The sequence below is a fragment of the Azolla caroliniana genome, unplaced genomic scaffold, assembly GCF_043228905.1.
Source record: "Azolla caroliniana isolate FFs.n. ecotype wild unplaced genomic scaffold, voAzoCaro1.0.p SCAF_12, whole genome shotgun sequence".
Lineage (NCBI taxonomy): Eukaryota > Viridiplantae > Streptophyta > Polypodiopsida > Salviniales > Salviniaceae > Azolla > Azolla caroliniana.
The window spans coordinates 18,936,758-18,963,281 of NW_028230447.1; the positions used below are offsets into that span (position 1 = coordinate 18,936,758).

At 40.0% G+C, this 26,524-nt stretch overlaps 2 protein-coding genes across 4 annotated transcripts; one reads left to right on the forward strand and one right to left on the reverse strand.

Moving 5' to 3' along the window:
- Window positions 1–12,669: 12,669 nt before the first annotated feature.
- Window positions 12,670–15,802, forward strand: LOC147857361 (E3 ubiquitin-protein ligase RZFP34-like). Its single transcript, XM_087328824.1, has 12 exons — window positions 12,670–12,913; window positions 13,178–13,265; window positions 13,504–13,560; window positions 13,849–13,881; window positions 14,045–14,122; window positions 14,465–14,508; window positions 14,626–14,666; window positions 14,751–14,833; window positions 14,932–15,023; window positions 15,122–15,191; window positions 15,312–15,353; window positions 15,461–15,802. Exons 1-12 carry the CDS (start codon window positions 12,858–12,860, stop codon window positions 15,593–15,595), a joined length of 819 nt encoding a protein of 272 aa, XP_087184950.1. The 5' UTR covers window positions 12,670–12,857; the 3' UTR covers window positions 15,596–15,802.
- A 975-nt stretch (window positions 15,803–16,777) lies between these two features.
- LOC147857362 (importin subunit alpha-9) lies at window positions 16,778–24,585 on the reverse strand. 3 transcript variants are annotated; one of them, XM_087328823.1, is made up of 11 exons: window positions 24,472–24,585; window positions 23,855–24,080; window positions 23,608–23,761; window positions 23,422–23,524; window positions 19,864–20,048; window positions 19,222–19,301; window positions 18,869–19,019; window positions 18,683–18,764; window positions 17,939–17,997; window positions 17,556–17,861; window positions 16,778–17,351 (listed from the first exon to the last, which is right to left on the reverse strand). In XM_087328823.1, the coding sequence occupies exons 1-11, from the start codon at window positions 24,518–24,520 to the stop codon at window positions 17,106–17,108; spliced, it is 1,641 nt and encodes a 546-aa protein (XP_087184949.1). In that variant the 5' UTR covers window positions 24,521–24,585; the 3' UTR covers window positions 16,778–17,105. The 3 variants fall into 3 exon arrangements, with proteins under 3 accessions (XP_087184949.1, XP_087184947.1, XP_087184948.1); XM_087328821.1 differs by having other exon boundaries at window positions 23,855–24,083; XM_087328822.1 differs by having other exon boundaries at window positions 19,864–20,044; window positions 23,418–23,524; window positions 23,855–24,083.
- Window positions 24,586–26,524: the final 1,939 nt, after the last annotated feature.

A 26,524-nucleotide genomic window follows, 5' to 3' on the forward strand; every position in this document is an offset into this window, starting at 1 on the left:
CTATACGCCCTATCCTCGGTGTCGGTCAACTGGAATGGTGTCCGATGTACGGCGGCATGCAACGGTGTAGCCAGGTCGGCCAAGTATCGGAGCATCCGGCTGTGCCATCGGATCTGTCCTAAGAACCGGCTCAATGCCTTTGCCGTTGCCGGCGCCGGTGCTTCTAATATGGCTTTCACTTTGTTCGGGTCGACTGCAATACCTTCCTGGCTCACAATATGTCCTAATAAGGTTCCACTGGACATGCCAAATACACACTTTTTCCGGATTCAAGCTTAGCCGGTATGCTCTACACTTTTCTAGACAAAGACGGAGGTGCTGAAAATGGTCCTCCTCCCGGCTATAGACGGCGAAATCGTCAAGTAAAACCTGCATAAAAGCTGGGATATATTCACCAAAGATTTCCATGATGATTCGTTGAAATGTTGTCGGTGCCGTTTTGAGTCCGAACATCATCACCACGGCCACAAACACCCCCCATTCGGTGACGAAAGCCGTTTTCTCTTGGTCGTCGGGGTGCATCCAGATCTGATTATACCCGCTGAATCCGTCTAGAAAACTATAGACCTCATGGCCGGCGACGGCATCCAACACTCCATCTGTGAACGGAAGTGGAAACGCATCCGTTACCGTAGCCGCATTGAGTTTCCGGTAGTCCACACAAACTCGAATTTTTCCGTTCTTCTTCGGTACGACTACAATCGGGCTCAGCCATGTCGCTTTCTTTACCGGACGGATAAAGCCCACTCTTAGCAGTTTGTCGATTTCCTCCTTGACTTTGGCAGCATAATTGGGATTCATCCGGTACCGTCTCTGTGCCACTGGTTTTGCGTCCTTGCTCAAGTGAATCTGATGCTGGTATAACTGAGGGTCGAGTCCGCGCATGTCTTCATATGACCAGGCGAACACGTCGCGAAATTCCGTGAGAAGTGTGATCATCGTCGTTTTGTCTTCGGACTTCATCTCCTTGGCGATGTGCACCGGTTTTGCTTCGTCCGTGATCCCTAGGTTCACCTCTTCAAGTTGCAACGCTTTTACGCGCTATGAAACGGCCATTTCCCGTTCCAACGCTTCCTGCGCTTGTCGTAACTCTCGGATTGCGTCTTTATCCGATTCTGCTTCAGTCTCTTCCGGTTGCGGTAAGTATGGTGCTACTGCTTCGGCAATGTCAATTTCGAAGAGGGGTACGATCTTCGGGTTTTCCTGCAAATACTGAGCTTCTTCTTCGTCAGCTAACCCTTCTAGCATGTTGACGCACTCTGCATACAACGGTGTACATTCCTTGCCAGTGCTCGTCCTTGGCTATGTTGGTACCCGTACCTTGGCTTTTTCTCGCCGGAAGGTAATTATATTTTTCCTCCAATTCTGCTTGATATGTGCCGTTTTCAACCACGGCCACCCCAGCAATAGCGGGTATGCGCCTTGTGCCTGTAATTGTAGCACTACTACCGAGATGTGAAATGTGTGACCGCCAACGGTGACTTCTAATTTTCGTATTAATCCTGTCGGCCACACTGAGCTTGTATCGGCCATCCGTAACCAGAACGGACACGGCTCCCACTCATGGATTCCCAGGTCATCACACGTCCGGAGGCTTATTACATTCACCCCGGAGCCTCCGTCTATTACTGTGCCGGGGAGTTCTTTCCCTTTTATAATTGCAGTAATTACCGGACTGCTGCTGTCCACCACCATTGGTCCCTCCTCCGGATTCGAGAAGAGTACTGGTGCCGGTGATGATTCTCCTCCCGTCATGGCTGTCTTCAATCCTTCCGTGAATCTTGGCACGAGCTGTAGGAGTCTTCCTAGTGGCAGCGTAATCTGGCATTCTTGCAACGCCTGCCATGTCTCGTTCTCGGAGTGACTGCCGTCGGCAAGCCCTACGGTGTTCTCCTTTTGCCGTTGTAAGTCTGTGACATTTTGCTCGTTTGCTTTCTTCACCCATTCCGTCGCTTGCTTCCGGATGGTCTCCTGCGTCTCCCATTCCTTGGCCATGCCCTTCGACCTTGTGGTCACCTGCTGCAGATCTGCCACTTCAGGGACTACCATATTTACTGCCAGTCGTTTGTCATAGCTCTTCGCCGGGCATTGATTACTATAATGGCCTTCCTGTCGGCAGTAGTAGCGGTAGACTTTCTGGGTATTGCTAGATTTGGCATTGTCTGTTGTACCCGAGGCAGGTCCCGTGGTAAGCGCGGGGTTTTGGGCCGGTTGGCTGCTTGAAGCTCCTTGTTCCGGATCCTGTGGGTAGCCGCCTTTTTTGAAATGTCATTTTTTGTTATAGTACTTCTTATTGCGGTACTCTTGACGAGATTGCTCGTTATATCTGCCGTATTCCTCCCGTTGCTAACGATACCCGGGGGAGTGCTCCCGGTCGTAATGTTCGTATCGTCTATTGTAATCCCGGTACCGATCATATCTATCATGCCGGTCATAGTTATCCCGCCGATCACTGTACCGGACATCATTCTCCCGTCGATCGCCATACCGGACATCCTGTGCCGGTTGGTCGCGGTCCATTCGCCGCCAGCGTTCCTCTTCTTCATCCTGGCTGCTGCGTGGCTCTATTTGTCGGACGGGTGGTGCTTGCCGATTCAATAGATTATACTCGCACCTATCCGTCGTATGGCCCTTGGATTGACAGATTACACATTGCGTCCTCATAGTGCATTCTAGTGCCGAGTGTCCAGAATTCAAGCAGGTTGTGCACTGTATTGCTTGCCGAAACCGGAGGTCTTCATCGGACGGTAACGCCCGTTGGAGTGCTCCCAGTGTGAGCCAGGAGCTTGTCTTTTCCATCTCTCTCACTCGGTCAATGACCTAGTCGATGGTACTTGCGCGGAAGTCAATTACCGTGCACACCGTGCGTAGGGGTTCCCGGAGCGCATTCAGAAATATAGTCCGTAATTCCTCCTCCGGGGGTGTGCAGGCAAGCTGACTATGCATCCGTTGAAACCGGATGACAAACTGGGGAATGCTCTCCCCTGCCTCCTGTCGAATGGTATAAAACAAGCCCACCATTACTGTCTGGTCCACCTCCTTTTGGAAAAAATGCAAGAATTTAGCTTTTAAATCTGCGAAGGTGGTGATGGTAGACGGGTCCTGCGTCCGGCGCCATCTCGTTGTCGGTCCTTCCAATGTGACGCCAAATTCTGCTATCTTAGAGCGTTCCTCTTCCTCCGGGGTCAATCGCTGGGACACATGGTTTGCTTCCCATGTCTGTTCAAAGGCGTGAACATGAGCTTCCGCGTCCGGATCATCTCTATACTTGGAGTACTGGAACGGCATGTCGTCGTCCGGTATTGGTGCGCGGGCTGGCAGTGTTGGTGGTCGTTCCTGGTTTTTCTCCGGCGTCGGTGGTCTTTCCTGATTTGTTTCCGGCATCGGTGGTCTTTCCTCTTCTTTTGGTGATGGAGGCCTCTCCTCTTCGACTTCTGGTGTCGGAGGTCGCTCTTCCTCTGTTGGTTCCGGAGGTTCCAGCCTTAGCACTTCCGGTTCCGGTGTCGGTAAGGTGTCCGATCCTTTGTCCTCCGGTCCGCCCGGGGTTTCATTGCTACTACGGTAGTTCGTGTGCACGTTGTATTCCCCTTCGGAATCCGATTCATACGCTGAAAAGGCTTTTGCTTCGCCTTCTCCGTTTGCCAACGCTTGGAGAAGGGATTCGGTTTCCCAGAGGCTGCTTAGGCTGCTACCGTCGTCCGGGTGCGATGTTTGCTGTAACCAGAGGGAGTCCTCCGCTACTCTCTGGATTACGTTGGAAAACGAGCGATCCACTCTAATTTCCTGCGCCGCTTGCTGGAAAGCCTCACATCTCCTTTGCCTTTCGGCAAGGCGTCGAGTTCGATCTGTAACCAGGTCATGTGTTGATCTAGTCATCCATCTGTGCCGTCGTTCGCTGCAAAAACAGGAATCGTGGTCGCCAAAAACTGTGTTAACTCTTAGGGCCGGACAATGGCCTAACACAGGGTGTCTACGGAAGATACTTCACCAAAGGGGTGTTACGGCAAGAGGATTAGAATCAACGATTAATCCGACTTAATTAGGCTACTTAGTAAGATCGTCCTTAATAATCACACGCGTAAGATATAACAATGAATGCAAAACGGCAATTAACACAGAGAGATAAAAACACTAAGCTTTATTAATTAACCGATGCTCATTACATTGTATCCGGGCCTTTAAATAGGTTTCCGGTCTGTAGTACAAAACGGTGCCATCCGCACCTGTTCGGGATCGGTCCGGATCCGGAACGGCATACCGATTCCGGTCCGTCCGTCCACACTCATAGCTTACTTACAACCATTCCTAATAATTAAATAACTCCCCGTTTCACACTCTGGACTCCTTTGTCAGCCGGTAACACATGCTTTCGGTGCTTGTTTCAGTCCATTGAGGGCCTTTTTCAGCTTACAAACATATTCTGGATGCTTCTTATCTTCAAAACCTAGTGGTTGACACATATACACTTCTTCTTCCAAGTTTCCATGTAAAAAAGCATTTTTTACATCTATATGGTGCAGAAACCATCTTTTGGCTGCACTCACAACAAGTAGTGTCCTCAATGTTGCCATCTTTGCAACCGGTGCAAAAGTTTCATCATAATCAATTCAAGCATATCCCTTTGCCACAAGTCTTGCTTTATGTCTACTTACATTCCCATTTGAATCATGCTTTGTTTTGTAGACCCATTTGCAACCTACAACAATTTTTTCTTTTTTGTAACTTCACTAAATCCCATGTTTTGTTTTCAGCCAATGCATCTATTTCTTCTTGCATTGCATTCACCCATTTCTTATCAGATTTTGCTTCATCAAAATTATTTGGATCAAGGATTTGTACCACTTTAGACATATATGCATAATGCATAGCCATGTATGTATCATAACCAAATCTTTCAACTGTTTTTTTCTCTCTATCTGATCTTCTCAGTTTCTGACTTGCATCTTTCATTGCCTTTTCCATACCAAGGATTTTCAAGGCTCCTATACCAAGCTCATTATCCAATGATGTATCTAAATCTACATCTTCCATGTTTCTAGACCCATCATCAAGCATTTCATATTCTGGCATTTTCTGTTTTCCCTTTTTATCATCATATTTTTTATGTCCTGAATGTTTTCTACTCCATGCATTTGAATCAAATTTACTACCAAAGTTTTTTAATGGTCCTGTACATTCTATTGATGTTGAACTTTGCTGTCCAACATTGTTTCCATCTCTGTGGTTATCTCTTACATTTTCAGATTTATCCTTGTCTTCATCAGTTTCTACATTTTGTTTTGGGTTGTACCAGCTGCCCAACTCGTCAAATATTACATCCCGACTTACCACAATCTTCTCTGTCAAAGGGTTATAGCATCTATACCCTTTTTGTTCCTCTAAATATCCAACAAAAATACATTTTTCAGCTTTTGGATCAAGCTTACTTCTCACTTAAGTAGGTACCTGCCTTGCATCCAAACACTTGTAAGTGTCCTAAACTAGGTTTCCTTCCATAGAAACATTCTTCAGGAGTTACTTCATGTACTCCAGATGTTATACATCTATTTAGAATAAAGTTTGTTGTGTTTACAGCTTCTACCCAATAATACAATGGCATATTTTTTTCAATCATCATGGTTCTTGCTATGTTCACCAGAGTTCTATTTTTTCTCTCAGCAACTCCATTTTGTTGTGGGGTATATCTACATGTAAATTCTCTCCTTATTCCTTGATTGCATAGAAAATCAGAAAACTCATTTGAGAAGTATTCTCCTCCTCCATCAAATCTTAAACATTTTATTCTAGTTCCAACCTGCTTTTCTACCATGCATTTGAACTTACGAAAGCAATCAAATACTTCACTTTTCTCTTTCATGAAGTAAACCCATGTTTTCCTTGAGCAATCATCAATAAAAGTTACATGGAACCTGCAACCACTAATTGATGCATTTTTTGTTGGTCCCCATACATCTGTATATATACCAAATCCAACAAATTTTTGGTTGCATGTCTTTTATCAAGGAAAGGCAACCTGTTTTGCTTTCCATATTGGCATGCTTCACATATTTTGCTCATCTCACAATCTTTCAACTTAGGCAATCCAACCACTGCATTTTTCCTCAACATATTTTTCAAGGTTTGCATACTTATGTGACCGATTCTTTTATGTCACATTTCCACATCTGAGATTACACTCATTCCTTCTGCAAACATGGTTGTAATCTTTTTAGGCATATCCACATCTAGCACAAACATTAATGTCACGACACAATGACATGCTCCACTTCCCGCTCACCCCTACACCACGATTTCGAAAAAGCAACCGTAAAGGGGAGGATAATGTCATGACACAGTGACATGAAATACATAGTTGGTGAGTATTGAACCTACAACCTCACATCAAGAAGATGTCATGCTCAACCATTTTGATATGAGCATGCATTTGTATATAATGGTTTAGTATTCTATAGTCTAGCATATAGTACATTTCAAAATTGATTGATAATACTCTAGTCGTTAGTATATTCTAGAAATATTGTATGGCATATTCTAGACAGCTATATTCTAGAGATATTTCTCGAGTATATTGTAGAGATATTCAATCTTGGAACATGTATAAAATACTTGTAACCTCCTTGGTCCCTTTCAGGGGATTCAACGCCAGTCATGGACATATCAATCTAGTATTCTCGTTTCGCCCATCTTCTCTCCTTAATCTTCATCTCTATCTTTATGCTCATGTGTCATTATGTCATCACTCTATCGTAGCCTCATCATCCGTGCTCCGTCTTAGTCCGCACTTGGTGTGTCCGTGACAATTCTTCCTTGGCGTTTTCTTTTTGCAATAAGCTTTCCATGGTTCTCTATAAAGCACCCACTTTGCTTAAACTTAATTTGCATTCCTTGCTTTACTATCTATCCAACAGAAATCAGATTTTTTGCAAGGTTTGGCACGTGCATAACATTCAGCATATACTTCGTTTTTCCTTTTTCTTCCCACAATGGGATATCTCCAACATGCTCGATTGTATGAGTGGTGTTATCACCTGTCTGTACATAACAAGGAATCTCTGGTTCTCTTAAACTTTCAAACCAATTTGCATGTTTTGTCATATGATTAGATGCCCCAGAATCTACATACCATATATAATCTTCATTGCATCTTTGTGAACATTCAACCATTGTTGTTGTTTCATGTTGCATCACAAATGCACCATCTTTATCACAATATTCACTAGTTGAAGCATAATTATTTTGCTGTCTCTTCCCTCTTTTTTCATCATTTTGCTTTTTATAGCATTCAGCCTGTGTATGATCAGGTTTTCCACAATACCAACAGCCATCATCATTCAAATAGGTTTTCTTACCTCTACCTCGATTGCTCCCCCTGCCTCTGATGTTGTTTCTTCCACTTATAGCTTGTTGTCCTCAAATTGATGTTGGTTCTAGCTAAACCAAATCTTTCATGGCCTCGTCCTCGGCCTCTTCCAGCTCTATTGTAGAGGGCTTGCCCCTCAGTCTCAGAGTTTCCTTTGTTTACATCATCCATCTGATTTCTTTCTTCCACTACAAGCATTGAAACTTAGGATGCTAACCCTTGTGAGAATAGATGTTTTGAAGCTTTTATATTGATGTCCTAAGCCTCTTAAGCATATTTCCACCTTATCATCATCTTCTACCTTCACATTAATAGAAGCAAGTGATTCACATATGCTCTTTATTTTCAAAGCATACTCATTAATTGACATCTTACCTTTTTCCAAGGTATTTAGCTCAATCTTCAATTGAAGCTTTCTAGCCTTTGTGTTCACTGCAAACAATTTTACCAAACCGTCCCAAGCTTCTTTTGGAAGCATAGCATCTTGTATGTGTCCAAGCATCGAATCTGAGATGTTAAGCGAGAGTCAATGCAATACTTTCCTTGCCCCTTGATTCCATTCCTTAAATGCTTTAATCTGTGCAGCAGTTGCATTTTCTTCAGGGAACTTTGGAGCCTCTTCTAGGTCTCCTTCAATGTAATCCCAGTATCCTTTTCCCATCAGGAAATTTGTCATTCTAAATTTCCACGCAGGGAAATTGTTTTTGTCCAACTTTTCTGTGACTATTTTGCTTCCATTCTCAGCAACCATTCTCTCTTTCAAATTAGGGCTTTTGCTACGCTTAACTTCACATATAACTTTCTGATTCAAAACAGCAACCAGAAACAAACTTCTCAGATCTGTATTGTTCCTCTTTACGTGCAACTCTACTCTAATACCATGTTACGAAGGCGCTCCGGCTCTTTTTTGTGCGCAACAGATCGTGATGTGTTGGATCGTTTAGTGTGCTCAAGACAGAAAAGGAAGGGGAAGGAGACTTACCTCTGTAGCAAACCCAAAAGGCTTCTTCTATTTCATTAAACGCAGAGCTCAACTCACTCTCGTCAATTTTCTGTTTTTCTGTTCTCTCACTCTTACAACTACTACTCCTTTTTTACCTAAGCTATAAGTGACTTATATATGCATCTAATAGTTGTGAGTAGCTAAATAGTTGTTTTACTTATATATCCACTAGTAGCTAATTTCCTAATAGCTACTATAGAATATCTTACTTCTCAATAAGCATCACATACCTTTTGTTGAGCTTGTTTCTCAACAATATATGTGTGGACTCTGGAGGATGCAACCAAGCTAGAAATGGGCAATCATTTAGTCGAGAAAATGACCTATGTTGAAGTAATGGAGGAAATGTTCAGATTGTAAGTGTTGCATGGTTGTAGTTGACGATGGTTGAAGACAAAGATGAGTCGGGGAATGATTCATCAAGAGATTATATTATGAAGAGTGTTGATGATAAACTAATGCATGAGATGTGTAAGGATGGATAGCGGACGTTATGATTAGTGGATGTGGAAGTGCGGGGCAAAAAGGGCATTTGTGGGATATGGGGGGGTACTATGCATTCTGTTAGTGTTAGTAGTGATATTGAGGTTAGTGTGACTATTAGGAAGTACATTTGGGACCCTAGGGGTTTTGGAATTGTCGTGATCATTGATGTCACCCTCGTGTTGTTATCATTGTCAATGTATGAGAACCAAACAATTGTAGGTTAGCTTTGTAGTGTGGGCCTCATCCCATTTAGTTTCTTCTTTGCCATATCAATGAATTACTATGTACATATATAGTTAGAGTAGGTCTTTAAGAAAAGTGTGAGAATCTGGAAGTGTCTTTTGAATTCAAATTCCACACTAACTTTGTTGGAGAACTGTATAAGAAAAGCACTGAAGAGTGGTACCTCACTCTGTCTTAGTTTTTGTGTATTTTGTTGGCTCTCATTGATAGTGCATCATCTAGGTTTAAACACCCATTTAACTTAATATAGCTTATATTGGTTCTATTATTGTTAAGTTTCCTCTTGAGTATAATCTAAGTTGAAAATTGTTCATTATTCTTGAGTATAATAAACTTGTGTCCTTCCTTGCATACCTTGCATGCCTTTATATTTTATTCATTTTGATGCCATAATGCAACTCCAATACCTAACATGTATGATCCAATGCAACGGAGTGGTGAGGGCCCTATGAGAGTTAATACTCATGTTAGTAATCAGATAAGTTTGAATACAATCAATAGGCATTCTTGCCTTACACTGAACCCAACATTCACGGTTGATGTTTCCAATGTAATGTTCTAATTTTGTCCTTTTAGCATCTTCCCACTTCTACCTTAGTAGGTTTGTTAACTTTTCCTCAACAACTACATATCACATAACATTGCTCAAAAAGCTCTAAGAGATCTTCCACCCACAATCTTTTGAACCATTTATTTATTTCACCCACCCAAGCATGTGAGAGAATTTTGCTCTCGTGATTTGTAGTTTACATCCAACATTTTACGCAATGTGGCATATTCTTGACATTTATAATGCATCTATATACTCTTTATAATGCCAACACCTCTATTGGTCAAACACATGTTTCCAAGATTTAACTCCAAATTGTATCCTTAAAAGCATATTTTGAACCTTCTCAACCTCATTCCATGCATTAGGAGAGATACTAACACTCCACACTTCTACTCCATAAAGCAAGCCTCAAGTTACCATGGATTATATAATATTAGTTTCACTTGCCATCCATGAATATCGTTGTGGTTGCGTTGATTTTCAATATTCATACTAAAACTTCCAAGTACTTCATAATTCCTTTACAACGTGATACCAATGAACTCTGCAACTTTACCGTGCACCTGGTTCTTCAATTTGTTCTTTCTATCTATGCGTTTAAAGAATATTCCACGAAAAGATAATTCAAAATTTAGTATGTAAATCTACCATAAACTTGTTATTTTATGCCTAGCAATTTTATGTATCATCCATTTTTGTCTTGTTATTAAGTGTGTTGTTTATTAATTCATGTTTTGTCTTGCATTTGAAGGCACATGATGTGTTTTTTGAGTTAAGATTTTCTTGTCTTAAGTAAATGTAAGGATGTTGTTGTATCCATTCACTATTTCACAAAACATGGGAGGGCACTCGAACTTGAAATAGTCATTTCAGAAATATATCAAGAGCACCTTTAACTATCAAAATACAATTATGGGATCAATCACTCACTTAAAGCATCGAGAAAGGCACTAATAAAGGAGACCATTTCTACATGCAAAGCCTTGATGGCCAACCAAACATAGGCCTTTACAATCCACTTCTTTCGATCAACGACATGTTTTTATGAGCATCAAACAAATGTAACCTCAAGTTGTAAAACATATTCAATGTCATGCTCTAACATACATGCCGTATCGTAACATGGTGTGAGTGTTTTTCTTTTCTTTTCTTGTGGTTATAGATTATTGTTGGTTTGTAAAAGAAGAACACTTGGCTTCATGCGTCTACTAGCCTCAATTGCTCTCATAATAACCTTCACTTTCGAATATTTTGGACTTGGAAAATGGAAGAGAAATGGTTAGGCTTAGTTTCTCCAAAAATGTAGAAAATTTCAAAACATGTATAAGCAAGTTAAGGAAGAAGGCTAGACTTCACCTTTGGATATGAATCAATCTACAAACATTGTAGTTTGAGTTTCTAACGAAACCATTGTTGAAACGTCATTTTGTGTGTATATATAGAAAGAGAACTAACTAAAAATAAATGGGACAAACGTGGATCCATCATTAAATCAACATGAGAGAGGCAAAGTCAATAGAAAATGTGCCGACATAAATGTTGAATTAGACAAGTTGGTTATCGTTAAATTTAACATTGGATGGATAAAATATCAAGCGCACACAATTTGTGAACAAGAAGCCGCGGTCCACAAGATGCAAACATGGCCATACATTCGCTAACATTTCATAATGAAATGAATGTGGATTGAGTTCAAGGTATGTCTCACCGTGCATGCATTGTTATAGTTTCCCCGCCACATCAATTAGTTTGAAACATTTCCATATGTTAAGCATTGTCTCCCTCCTACATCTATTGGTCATTTTTATTACTTACCAATAGGCTCATCATCATTACCTTGTATTACCCATCAATAAGCTCGTCTCCTCATGTCATGCATCTCTTTCTACCGCTCTATCGAGTGCATACGCTATTAGATGATCTCGCTAACCAGATCGGTCAGAGATCAAAACATGAGGTGCAGGAAAGGCAAGGGGAATATGGATGACAAGATTGATTGATGATGGGAACGAGAATGTTGGGAAATGGTGACAAACATGCATAATTGATCATGCAAAACAAATACAAGCATGATGGCGAAAGTCAACACTGGACATGATCATATCAAACTTGATCCGATGGGGGCGTAGGGAAGGACCATTAATGTATGGGAAGGATCCGAGGTCAAACAAGGCAAAGCATTGTCTCACTTTACCATAGCCGATAAGCAACATTAATCGTCTTGATTGCGCTAGTGAAGCAGCAGGTTCATCCAGCACATTGGGTTCTTCCTCGCAAGCAAAGCAAGCAAGCAACTTCCATCGTATTATCCATCGATTTGCTACATACTTTCAACCTCATCTCTCACCAAACTATGGGGTTGCACGATGATTTGCACGGGCCAGTGGAGGGACATACTAGCTAGCATGGTGAGTGACGAGGTCGAGCTCGGAGTGTTGTTCTGGATGAGTCTGATTCCATACACGCACACGTGCACACACACGCACACACGCACGCACACACACACATACACACATGGTCATCATGATGGAGGCAGAGACATGGTCAAGTAAGTTGGTTGGTTGGTTATGCCCAATGAGAGAGAGAGACATAGAGAGAGAAAGAGAAGGGAGAGAGAAGAGAGAGAAGTGTCTCTAAAGATAGAGAAGGAAACACAGAGACACACATAGACATAGAGAGAGAGAGAAGAGAGAGAGAAGTGTCTCTAAAGATAGAGAAGGAAACACAGAGACACACATAGACATAGAGAGAGAGAGAAGGGAGAGAGAAGAGAGAAGTGTTTCTAAAGATAGAGAAGGAAACAAAGAGACATACACATAGACATAGAGAGAGAGAGAGAGAGAAGAGAGAAGTGTCTCTAAAGATAGAGAAGGAAACACATAGACATATAGAGAGAGAGAGAGAGAGAGGGAGGGAGAGAGAAGAGAGAAAGAAGAGAGAAGTGTCTCTAAAGATAGAGAAGGAAATAGAGAGCAGAGCCTTCTATTGAAATTTGGCAGACATATATACACCCACCCAAGCAGCTATGGCCACCATCAACGACCTTTGAACCTCCGATTCTCTCTCTCTCTCTCTCTCTCTCTCTCTCTCTCTCTCTCTCTCTCTCTCTCTCTCTCTCTCTCTCTCTCTCTCTCTCTCTCTCTCTCTTTGTGGGTATATTTTATATAGCCCATCCCCTGTTTTTGTTGTTTTAATTCCTTGATCTCCTTCCAATGGACGAGCTGATTGATCTCAAATCGAATCGTGACAGAGGAAGAATGCAACACGGGTTTGTCTCGCGCGCCCATTCAACTGTTTCTCGATTTTTAGGGTTTTCTGTTCTTTTCAGGGGAAGGGAGGGGGATTCCTCATTGGTGTTCTGTGCCGTCTGGGTTTTCTTCTTTCCATCTGTACATATTTGTATCTGGGTTTTCTTCCCCTCTTCTTTAATTAGAATTAGGGTTTTGTCATGAGAGATTTTCTGGTAAGTTTCTGTCGTTTTTTTCTTGTGTTTTGAATTTACTCCTTTTCTTTTCTCTTTCTTTTTTTTCAGTTGTTCTCACTATCGAAGGAGGTGCAAGATCCGCGCACCCTGCTGCGATGAAGTTTTCAATTGCCGCCATTGCCACAATGAAGCAAAGGTTTGATGACTCTTCTGCTATCCCCATAACCATAGAAATTGATTGTTATGCATACATACATACATACATACATACATACATACATACATATTTGTGAAAATACGTAGATGTAGCTGTTTTCATATGGAAATGTATGTGTGTATAAATAAATGCATGCGTACCAAAGGCATGTGTATATGCATGTATGTTGCCTACATGGGTCATTTCAATCCGCCTTACTCTGTTTTGCTCTAATCAGGCCAAAGAGAAAGACACCGCCAGTCGCCATGAAATCCATCGCCACAAAGTTGAGAAGGTAAGCATCTCCCTCTCTCTCTCTCTCTCTCTCTAAACATCTGAAAAATCATTGCAGCACATGCATTGAAACCATGATCATGAAATTTTAGGAAACCTAGAGCTTTTTTGTGTTAGTATTGATGATGTGAATTCACTATAATTTGTAATCATGATCTGTCTAATAGGCTGATTTCGGCCTCTATAGACATTTATATCTCTCTCTCTATATACATGTTTTTATCTCATATATGGCTATGGAATCCTTTAGAGATACATGCTAATACAAGGTTCTAAAGCTCGTTTTCAGGTTATTTGTTCTCTCTGCAACACTGAACAGAATGTAAGTGAAGTTTTGTCCCTCTCTTACATAATTTTCAAGACTGCACATATAATCTCTATTTCAGGTGTCATCTCTGTCATGTGTATTAACATACACAATTGGCTGCATAATTCACTCACTCCCAGAGTATATATAAGCGGAACTTTAACTTTCTGTTTCCTAGGTTCAACAAACATGCAAAAACTGCGGAGTCTGTATGGGGGAGTACTTCTGTGGCAAGTGCAAATTCTTCGATGATGATGTAACTCCTTTATGCTATACCTATTCGCTTGTGTGTATAATCATAGATTTTCCGCAAGTTTGCAGAGAATAATGAAATGAAATGTTCTTATATGTTATAATAACTTCTTGAAAAGGCCAAAAGTACCAGCAAGACCAAAGAAGTTGAGATTTTGGTATAATATCTGATAATAAGATAGAAAAAGAAAAGACACCTAGCTTATGTAGAATAAAAATACTTTTACTGTATTTACTACAATCTTTATGGCTCTTCATGAATCATTGGTGGTGATATGTGGCTGTTGATTGTTATATCTCTCCAGCTCACCCACTTGACTAAGTTCTGTGGATCTTTGTTTTGCAGATTTCAAAGGAGCAGTTCCATTGTGATGCTTGTGGCCTTTGTAGGTAAATCTTTCGATTTTCTGCTCTTTTTTTCTAAAGAATAACATGTGCTAGATATGTTGTGATTGTTTGTATCTACTTTACACAAATATCTGTAATTATTATTTGATTCTGTATCAGGATTGGCGGCAAGGAGAATTATTTCCATTGTGAGCGCTGTGGTAGGTCCTTCATCGCTTAACATATTCCAAGCTTCTTTCACTATGTATTAAATGTAACTTACCATATTCGAAATTATGTTTTAGGCTGTTGCTATTCCACACAATTACAGAATAAACATCAATGCGTAGAGAACTCAATGCAGCATAACTGTCCAGTCTGCTTTGAGGTATATGTATGGATAAACATTTTTTCTATCACAATCATGAAAAGCCTTATGTTCATTCTCTAATATACTGACATATGTGCTGATGTCTTGGATGGCAGTATCTTTTTGATTCTTTGAAAAGTATTGCTGTCATGCCATGTGGTCACACAATGCATTGTGAATGCTTAGAAGAGATGTGCGCACATTTACAGTAAGTTATTTCTATGAAGGGCATTAGTACATAAGTCTTTATGTTGTGTTTGATCAAGTTTGGTGTTAATGTTGTACGTGACACTGAATTTGTAACAGATATACTTGTCCAATTTGCTCCAAATCTCTTTGTGATATGTCTGAAGTGTGGGAACAGCTAGATCAGGAGGTATTTGCTATTTAAACTTCATCCTATTTTCATTTAGTGGAGATTTTATCATTTTCAAGGTACACCTTGGAGTAGTAAAGAACAAGGTGATTATTGATTGCATTATTCGAAATTTCACAGATCGCTGCAACACCGATGCCTGAAGTGTACCAAAATAAATTGGTACATCACTCGGCCACTCTCACATTGATCTATTTTGATTTGTGTGTATACCTGTTAGGGAATGAACAGCCATGAATCATATGCATTTTTTTCATTTAAATTTGCAGGTTTGGATACTATGTAATGATTGTAGTGCCAATTCAGAGGTTCCCTTTCATGTTATTGGTCATAAATGCTCCAGCTGCAACTCATACAATACCCGTCAAACCAATGGTCATCTGTTAAGCGGCAGATCAGAATGATAATCTGGACTATGTATCTTGTTGTTTCCAAAGCATTGGCTCTGTATGTAATACTAACGCATAGACCTAGTTGGAAACCATACCTTTTATTTGATTGAAACCTTATATGATTGGACTGAGCAAGAATGCTCTCAATTGATTGTATTCAAAGAAAGTAGCTCTGAAATGTATAAACCTATCCATCTTTAAGATGTCTTTATTTCATAACGCGGTGTACTTGGTACTCACTTGTATACTGTAAGTACTGTAAGGTTGCATGTTTTAATCTTGTAAACAAGAGAATTGTTTGGGAACAAAATAGCCAAGATATCAGCTCATAAATAGTACATGAACGATAGACTGATTCAATGCATTAATTCAATACAACCCCCTAGCTATATGTAAACATCAGTATCTCTAGACATATGACCATAAACCATAGGCTACTTTCTTGGATCATAAATATGGTAAGCTGTAGCTCCATACACACTCCTATCTAGGAGGATAAATGCAAGAATCTTCGTATGTAATACGATGAGACAAAATACTAAGTTGGATTCATACTATGTGAAGCATTAACTTGACCTAGCTTGGAGCTAATGCAAGAAAGTAAGTTTGGCATCAAGACTCCACAGAATATAGAATCTACCTCTGGGGCAAATAAAAACAGATTGTACTCACAGCAGAAGTGAAACTTTGTGTTTTCACTTTTGGCAATCACATGTTCATGTGAGAATAGAAATAGCGAATATCATCATAACAGTAGCATTACAAATTATATGATACATATCGTTAGCTGGTAGCTAAAGCAAAGATAATGCAAGAAACATAGTGTTGGCAAAAAGAATCTGACCTTAAAGAAAACTTTTCAATGTATAATACAGAACATACTCGTCATTTTAAGCACATAACGCGACACTTTTTCAGCAGAAGCATAAGTTGAGTTCCGTAACATACAAGATGAGAACTACAACCTCCCTTTAAATTACGTATAGAACATATATACTGATGTGAAAATGGAAATAACACTATAATTAGTACCATGAACCATAAATACTTGGTTGGATCCACATTATGTAACACAACTAACTTCATACCTTTAGCTAAGAGCTATAGCAAGGATACATGCAAGAAATATAGCATTGGCATCAAGACTTCAAAAAATTATGGAACCTCCAAGCTTTTTAAAGATAAACTGTCATGCAATACAGAAGATGGCAAACATTTTGAGAAAAAAAAATTTACACCAGAAGTATATCTTAGGTTCCGTGATACACAAGGAAAACGCTACTACACCCTCATTTACAGAATGTATAGATTATTTATATCCTGAGGTGATAGTATTTCACACTTGCCATCCACTCTTTGAAATTTTCATGTAGAAACAATCAAAGAAGTTTAGTACACTTTCCCACTATCATCCATGAATATCATAATGATACAAAATAATCATGATTTCTAGCATATGGAAAGATATAAGCAAAGTAACTACTTCAGATCAAACTCATGTATGTGTTCTGACATTTATGGGCTATGAATTCACTACCCAGCCTTTTCTCCATGAGGGATAGTCTTCACCTCCTTGTACCACCTCTCTAATGCCAGGTCCATACTCTTCTTCTAAGCCATAGTCCTCGCCATAATATTTGTCTAGTAGTTCATTTGTCATATTTTTCAGCTCTTCATTTTCATGGAACTCCAAGACCTCCAATGCAGCAAGGCCATCCTCTTTCTCCACTAGCTTTGGACCTTGACCATTTGGCAATGCCCTCATTACCTGTCAAAGTACAGTCTTTATCTCTGTATGTGTGCATGGATGGATAGATGTGTGCATCCACGCATACAGTCATGCATGTATGTATACAGACACAGCAGGTATGCATGCGTGCTTGTATGTATGTATATAGAGACAATCACGTACACAAATAAACTGAAATTTACTTAATATATGACAGTTCAAACTTTGAATAGTAATATTTACCAGCTCTAGAAATTGTAATCCCAGTCGTGATGCTTCCACATCAGGAGACTTGACAAGGTTAATGAATCCTGGCAAACATCCTCTCTCTAGAAGGATTGTCAAGTGATCCATTATAGGATGAGGCACCTTTGATTCTCCCGCAGGCATAACACACAGATTTCCAAGGGCATAAGCAGCTTCTTTCCTCACATCAAATGTTGATGTTGCCAACAAGTGAAGCAAGGCTGGCAATATAGCACTACAGAACACTAACTGTTTATGTTGCAAAGAACCAGCAACAATGTTTGAAATAACCCATGCAGCTTCCTGAAACGAAAATATGAAACAAAACAAAAACGTGAGACCTAAACTAATATGTGATGTTAAAGTTTCTAGGCAAAGACCTTCTGTAGAGTACGGTGTTCACTTTGTAGGCAACGGGATAGACTTTCGAGGATTCCACCTACATTACAAATACAAGTAGTTAATCACATGCATAGAGACTCAATGGTGTGGCATGCCCACATTCCAAAAACTAAAGGATCAATATTATGGTGCGCATAATCGCATTACTAACAGGAAAATACCAAAACAATCTTTGTAAGTAAATAGCAGGAGCAAACATCAGAACCATTCCCCACTTGTTGGGTTAAGTTCTTGAAAATGCCAGATATCCCTATGTAAGGCTATAGTGGGGTATTCTAATAGCTTTTAGAAACTTTCAGGTATTTTGGTAAATATGTCAAAACGTTAGTGGTATTTTGGAATTTTCCCCTATATCTTTTACTTGCAAGGCTCAGCTCAAATATTACTACAATGAATAGCTTTCATAAAGATGAAAACATGTTTAAACGGTGAAGAATGATGTTAGATCGTAGGAGCAAACACCAGAACCATCCTCCACTCGTTGGGTGTATACCAGAATACTATTAAGTTCTAATAAAATACCAGCGCATTTCGATGTAAGACTAGAGGGATATTCTCGTAAATTTAGAGATTTCCAGGTATTCAGGTAAATATGCCAACAATTACTGGTATTTTGGTATTTGCCCCTATTATTTACTTGCAAGGCTCAGCTCAGATATTACTACAATGAATAGCCATCATAACGATTAGTACACATTTCAAAGGTGAAGAATGTTAGGTACCTGGATTTCCTGTTGCTGCATCAAACAACGCCTCTGTGTTGCTATTATCGCCCGCCACAAAGTTCCCAATACTTCTAAGGACCTGTGGAACATTATGAAATAAACTCCACAAGAAAATAAATTTTAAATTTTAGAATATTCATTGTGTAAAAGTAATCCCTGAGGAGCTTGGACAGTATTCCTAACTGGAGTCAACAATGATAACTTTTGTGATGTTGATAGCTGACTAATGAGTGGTGGAAGGAGACCAGATTTAATTAATATTTTGGATTTTGTATCGACTAATGACGTAAGGTATACTACCACCCATGCAACCTCCACTGCAAGATCCTCATCCCTAAATAGGAAAAAACACAAACAATGGTGATTATTCTTCTCTATGATCAAATATTCAATTACATGCCTTCAGATACACAATGCTGCACAATGCACCCTACCTCTCTATATACCTCCTCATGCATATGGCAGCAACAAAAAGTAAAGGAGAAAGCCTCTGAACTTAAATATACAAGTTAAAATAATGAAAGAATATTTGGTACCCTTTTGCGATATGATGAGTGAGGGCTTGTGGTAAACCATCTAGCTTTAAAAGTTCCATTGCAGCTTTTGGATTCGGTCCCTGAAACAGAATGCGTGCCTCTGAATTTTGTTCAGAGAAAAGACACTTTGTGACCCTAATTATGTCAACCAAACTCATACTGCAAAGGTGAATACAACTAGAGATTTTACAATTTAAGCATATTCAGGCTAATAATGATATCATATGCTTATAGAAGAAAGTGGGACACATTGCTCACCCTCTTGGGTTTGCCTAGTTTTGGGAAAAAAATTGCCTCTAGAAAAATCCCATACACCTTGTTCATTTCCCTAATGCATAATTGACAGCTCATTCTTTTCAAAACCCAGCTGTAGGTTTCATTTTGAACCACCTTCCAGTCCTGCTGCACTCATCATTTTGCCCAGATAGTCATGGTTTCTAGGGCCATTCAGGGCCTCAGCCTTGTGAAAGGTATTAGACAGTTTGTTAAAAAAACTTGGATTTCCACTATTCAACAGTAAAGCATCTAAAAACCATATTATGTTATTTCTCCTTACTGTCCATTCATTATTAAAATAGAAATATGAAGGAATTCCTACTAATTACTTACTCAATCTGATAATTGGCTATACATGTGAGTTACCTTGATGAGGTTAGATAATGCCCATGCAGCAGTCTTTGCTAGGCCAGGTTTATTGGAGATTAACAACCTGCCTAATGGAATCAATGCTCCTTGTGAAATTAAGATATCCCTTGTTTGTTCTCCTTCACCAGCTACATTTCCAACTGCCCAGGCACACTGCTCTGCTACTGGGGCCGCACTTCTTTCTGCAATTCTCTCTCTCTCTCTCTCTCTCTCTCTCTCTCTCTCTCTCTCTCTCTCTCTCTCTCTCTCGCTTCGGAGACATTTCCATTCTGGATCGACCTATGATAGAGATCTTTCGAAGACAAAAGCTACAATATACCTAACTTGAGAATCTCACATGTGCCAAAAACCAGATTCCCTCGTTTCTCTTCTTTTCATCTTATCTACTTTTATATTTACTATGTAATATTTATTTTATTTGGATTTGTTCTCAAAAACGAGACAACACTTAAGATGTAATCTCTTATGTGGTCTTATAGGCCATTTTGGCCTCTTAAAAGACGTTAATATATCTTTCTTTCTTTCTTTCAACCCCCAATGGGATGCAACACATTTGCTTCATGATGCATCACTAGATTCCTCTGTAAATGAGGCCTTTTTGCAACACCAATGTATCATGACATGGGATAAAATGTGGAGGCTCACGCTTCACACATTATACTACATGTGTGCACCTCATTATAAAACCATATTCTTCCTAAAATGGGGAAACCGTACACATCGATACATGTTAGAGCCCATCCCAGTGTTTGCCATTCGAACCATTGCTTGCATGCGACTTAGCTCACATGCATTGTATTGTGAAACGGGACGTTGGGACACAAGTGATGAGAGTGGTTGACTATGAATACTTTGCCCTAAACAAGTTCAAGATTTTGAGTATCACACTTTGATACAATGCTTTGCCTTTGATCATATTCGACCATGCTTTCTACACATCTTCGACCAAACCCAATCCTTGCATGAATTTCTCAAACAACCACAATGTGCATGTTTGATTGTAACATTCATTAGTGAAGTTCTTGAACATCGAGAGTCACTATTCACTTTCACATGTATTACATGAAATGTAATATTTTTGGTCTCATAGGTCATATTTGACCTCCGACGATGATAAATGTATCTATCTATCTCCCCTCAATATTATCAAATGCAAGAAAGGAAGAATGGAAATCTTTAAACTCCGATTGAAGTTTGCAAAGAGACAATTCAAGGGAAAAAAGGAAGATATAATTGTTGAGTTCACCAATGAAGAGATGGAATAATATGTACAACGTACATAAGCATATGACATTGAGTATGCAAACACCATATAATGCATTTCTGTGTACTGAAGATGTTCATAGAGGGACAAGAAATGTTTAATGGCAAAGCAGTGGATGCAACTTTAATGATAAGTGAGCCCTTTCCCATTTTTCTCACTTAAACAAATAGAGGCAGCACTCTCATTTTGTTTAATGAGGCGGATCTAATCTATCGTTTAAAGTGAGCTCTTAAACGACAATGCCACAAACTCACCAATGGCTAGCAACTATTATGGATCATGCAATCAGGCAAGGTTTTCTGGAAGATTGGGTCATGAATTGGATTAAACCAATACATAACGGAGTAAAAACATTGGCACCCAACTATCGAACTATCATGGTTAGCTTAGTTATGGCCACATTATATGGCACTATCATGGAACAAAATATTAGCTCATGGGCTGAGCATCATCAGAAAACAAGCACTTGTCAACTAGGCTTTAGACCAAAACGTTCAATTGTCGATCATTTGGTTACACAAAGTAATTATGGAGGCAAGTGTATCCACTCTCTCCCACACTGTTTGGTCTATGCATCAATAAAATAGAAGAAAAACAATAAACAAGGCTGCAAAAGAAGAAGAATTAAATAGCCAAAAACTCATGCAAGAGCTTATTTTTATACTCCTATAAGTCAATGATATTTTGTTATTCTCATATACTTTGGATGGTATGAAACACTTACTTGATGTATTGGAAACATTCTGTGAAATCGGTAAGCTACCTATTAACATGGACAAAACAAAAGCGATGGCAATAAAGGCAATACAACCAAGACACTACCCCACTTCCACATACATGGGAGAATGTATACAAGTCGTGCAAAGCTTAGAATATCTTGGCATTAATGTCCCATTGCCAAATAGGTGCAATGTATGCTATGGGTCTAGACTTCAAACGGGTTGGAATAGTTATTATATGTTTGAGAATCAATGCAACCAAAGTTATAATCGAGGATGGGAAGTGAGACTTATGTTATTCAATACAACGGTGGTTCAAGTGTTTATTTATGGAGTGGAAGTGTGGGGTGACATTATCTCACTTAGTGCATGGAATGAAATAGATAAAATTCAAAAAATTATCAATTGGGAGTTATATCCGCACCATCCTGTCTTGTCGTGTTTTAGAAACATGTGCTTGACCCATAGAGTAGCCATGCAAAGAATATACAAGTAAATCACAAAATTCACTCAATCACAAATTGCCAAAACAGGCTTGGAACATAGGATGCAAGGTACAAAACACTAATAAGAGAAAAATCCTACGACTGATAGGATGCTTGACATTATGAAATGGAATCAAATATAGGGAGTAAAAGATCTATTGGAGCTCTCTCGCAATGCTATGAAGTATGTAATCATCGAGGATAGATTATTAAAGGCACTAAGGATGAAGTCGCAAGATGCCAAAATATCAAAATTGGGCACATTGCAAATGTTGGCCCCAATGCAGAATAATAACATCCTGCTTAGGAAGTAATTGCCTGCAAGATAGTACGTTTATTTGGCCCCACAAGTCAAATTTTGCCTCCTCGTGGATGATAATAAAATTTAATCTATTCTATTCTATGCTCTTATTACTCCTAGTGAGTCATGGATTTGGAATGTATAAAAGGAGTTTTCAAATATGATTGACCTCCACGAAATCAACACCAATTATCGAATGCATTTCCTTTCTTTGTAACTCTTGTCCTGCCTTAAATACATTTCATTCCCTTGTACTCCTTCCTGTACTTTGAATACATTTCTTTTCCTTGTACTCTTGTCCTACCTTACCTAGTCTAGCCTTGGGTTTACACCTATGTCCCTTAGCTGCCTTGCCCACTCTACCTACTCTGGTCATGCTTATTTGTTACAGATTGCTTGCGTGTCCGATCAGCTCATGTACAGACAGGTGTGATTTGAGATCTCCATCATAGTCTCACTCCACTATACCAGGAAAAATTGGATACCATGTCCTCTCACAGCCATCGATCCCATGCATAGTGGTTATGCCCCTCATGATTGTTAAACCATGATCCAGTTACCAGTATAATTACTGATTATAAAGACACCTCGTGCATTAAGATCATAATCATGGATTTTAATGAAATTTTGGAAAGAGCTTCTACTTTTGTCTCGGTATGGATAGAATTCACCCATATTTGTGATCATGATTTGACTCAAAGGCCAATTTCAGCCTCTAATTGAAATTAATATATCTTTCTTTCTTTCTCTCTCATCCCACACACGCACAAATAAACCAAAACTTGCCTCCCAAATGTGCAATGAGAAGTGGTAGCGCCGGCATGATTGCTAAGGTGTGCTCTGAGTCACCTGATGCGATATTAGTCAAACACCATGCAGCCTCAACAAGCTATATGAACACAAGCATTAGCAATTTTAGACCATCCATTGTTTACATGTCTTCAATAACATGAACCATCACTTTACACATACCTGCTCATCACTAGAACCAAAATCTAGACACTTTATGAGCACAGGAACAACTCCTGCTTGGACTGCTGCATTCACTGGTGGCCTTGCACTATATGATAACAATCGCCTCAACTTCCTCAATGTCTCTATCCTCTTCTGTGACGGAATCTTTGCACTAAGTAGTAAAGAATGTAAAGCCCATAAACAGGCAATCAATCAAAATGGTGCTAGATATTTGATAAGCATTCATTGGTGTGGTATATAATACCTTATAGAAAACACTGACTTTAGGTCTTCTACAGCACGGACTGTATCTTCATCAAGGGCCTTATCAGAAACTTCCTGCTTAGACACACATATATCTTCATTATCCAGCATGCCTTCATCATCGATATCATCAGCTCTTCGCATACGCTTTGCCCGAACAACAGCATCTCTCCGTTCTTTACCTATAGTGATGGCCTGCTGCCGCCTTCTTTGACTCGCAATATTCCCTACTGAAACCAGTTACTTTGTGTTCATAAATCCGTGTACCTTTCTTAACAAAAAGTTGCAGTAACGGTTACGATGGAATAGACCAAACCACATTCATAATCAAGCATGTAAGAGAAACGAAAATTTTCTCTAATCCTTTATATATTTCCAGCCTCACTTAGTGAAAAGCTGTTTTCAACATATATCATTGATGTTTAATCACGTACCCCATGGCTCCAACCAAAATTCTTGCAGAAAGGCGAAATAAAACAAAAAAAATTTACAATCTCACGATAATACATAGGGTTAGATAGACTGCTTGTCATGACCTCTCTATCTCTATCTGCCACTCTCCACAGGCTAAGCATGAATAAATCAGAAAAGAATGAGAATACGAGCATCAGATATTACCTGCAGTTTTGAATTGCTCGCGTCTAGGGACAGGGGAAGCTCCAGACATGGCTTCTTTGGTTTTTTGGTTTTGATTTTTCCTGCAGAAAAAAATCTTTGTGTCGAGAGAAACAGAGAAAGATACACGCAGAGTGCAGGCGGAATCGAATATTATGTTTTTTTTTATGTATTAAAAACAAAAAATACATATACAACCCTACCCTTTGTCGTAGTTTTCCAAAATCTCCAAATATACCCCTCGCCCCCACACACACACAAACACACACACAACATAAAGGAAGACAAAAACACGGGCACGGGCGGAACCAAGCAGTGCCAGACAGAGATAGAGGCTAGGGCCACAGCCCTGGCTTTGCCCAGATAGAGACAGAGTCCGGGGCCACAACCATGGTGAAGCCCAGGTAGCGTCCGAGCCTAGGCAAAGCCAGGTTGTGCCAAAGTCGAAGGTCGGGTACCCCCGATCAACAACCACGAAAAGACGGAACGGGCAATCGATTGTTAACGCTTTACTTGCTCGAAACCCTCTCGTGCATATCATCTACAAAAATGAGGACGCAAACTAACCATGTATGAATTGCTCGCACTACAACTCTTTCAAGGGCTCGTTGACAATATGTGGGCAACATAAAAACAGTCGACAGTATCTCGAAGTGCTATACACGCGAGGCGCGGGAGGGACTAGATAGTGCCAGTGACAAGAGGCTAGGGCCACAACGAAGCCAAGTAGTGCCCAAGCCCAGGTTGAGCCAGGTAATGCCAAAGTCGAAGGTTAGGTACCCCCGATCAACAACCACGAAAAGACGGAACGGGGAATTGATCAGTAATGCTTTACTTGCTCGAAACCGTCTCATAAGAGGCTAGGGCCACGACGAAGCCAAGTAGTGCCCAAGCCCGGGTTGAGCCAGGTAATGCCAAAGTCGAAGGTCGGGTACCCCCAATCACCAACCACGAAAAGATGGAACGGGGAATTGCTCGTTAATGCTTTACTTGCTCGAAACCCTCTCATACATATCATCTGCGAAAACGAGGATGCAAACTATACCACGTATGAATTGCTTGCACCACGACTCTTTCTAGGGCTTGTCGACGACATGTGGGCAATAGAGACACATCTAACGATATCTCGAAAGTTTCGCCTTTGCTTCGTTTTTTTTGTTTTTATCAATTTCAACGTTTTGTGCTTCACTTTCTGCCATTGAATATAGTAGGTTAAAAGCATGTAAGTCACACTAGATTTTATGATGCTTCGAAATAAGTGGTTCGTCACCTTGTAATCCAGATCAAAATTAATAACCTTCAACTTCAACCAAGTATTTTGCAACTTCATCGTTGTGTTTAACAAAGGAGCTCTTCATTTTCATCATGTCCCAAAATTCTAGGAATATTCCACAAAATGGGGGGTTATTTTGGAAGAATCTTGATAACAAATTTATTTTCAAGGCTCTTGGGAATTTTCATGTGGAATCCCAAATTCTACATTCATTGTAGTTGAATTTTTAGAGTCCATAATCATGCATTCTTGATGGTTGAATTTCTAGATCGTTTAATGTTACCGTACGAGACGTACGGGTGATTGTTAAGTGTGATAAGTGCGGGTGAAAGATATATGTATGTGTAATGTCATACGATTATGAGTGTGAATGTAAGTGAGAGTGTGAGGGATATAAAGAGGTGTGAGTTTGTGACTAGGTGTGAATGGCCAAGGGTCTTGCACCCTTGTGTATCTACCCCTTTGTACCGATATTAACCCCTTATGGGGAATGAATGAAAAAAAAAGCAATAGTTCTCTCTCTCTTCCTCTCTCTCTCTCTCTCTCTCTCTCTCCCATAACGTTGAACCCCTTGGGAGGGGGGTGGAGCCATTCTAGGCACCACCCCCCACCCCACAATGCTTCTCAATGCACATCGTAATCATGCTCTCAACCCCATAATGCTTATCAATCTCGCCATCACATTGTTTCCATCTTCATCACTATCAATGTCATCATCAATCTCGCAATGCTAATCATTTCCATATTCGTATTATTAACAAACCCTAACCCTATTCCTATCTT

Coding starts and splice junctions, on each gene's coding strand:
- LOC147857361 (XM_087328824.1), top strand. CDS start 12,858: ATGGACGAGCTGATTGATCTCAAATCGAATCGTGACAGAGGAAGAATG. Junction 13,266..13,503: donor ATTGCCACAATGAAGCAAAG/GTTTGATGACTC, acceptor TGCTCTAATCAG/GCCAAAGAGAAAGACACCGC. Junction 14,509..14,625: donor GATGCTTGTGGCCTTTGTAG/GTAAATCTTTCG, acceptor ATTCTGTATCAG/GATTGGCGGCAAGGAGAATT.
- LOC147857362 (XM_087328821.1), bottom strand. CDS start 24,520: ATGTCTGGAGCTTCCCCTGTCCCTAGACGCGAGCAATTCAAAACTGCA. Junction 24,084..24,471: donor CGAGCAATTCAAAACTGCAG/GTAATATCTGAT, acceptor AACTGGTTTCAG/TAGGGAATATTGCGAGTCAA. Junction 19,302..19,863: donor CATTATCTAACCTCATCAAG/GTAACTCACATG, acceptor ATTCTGTTTCAG/GGACCGAATCCAAAAGCTGC.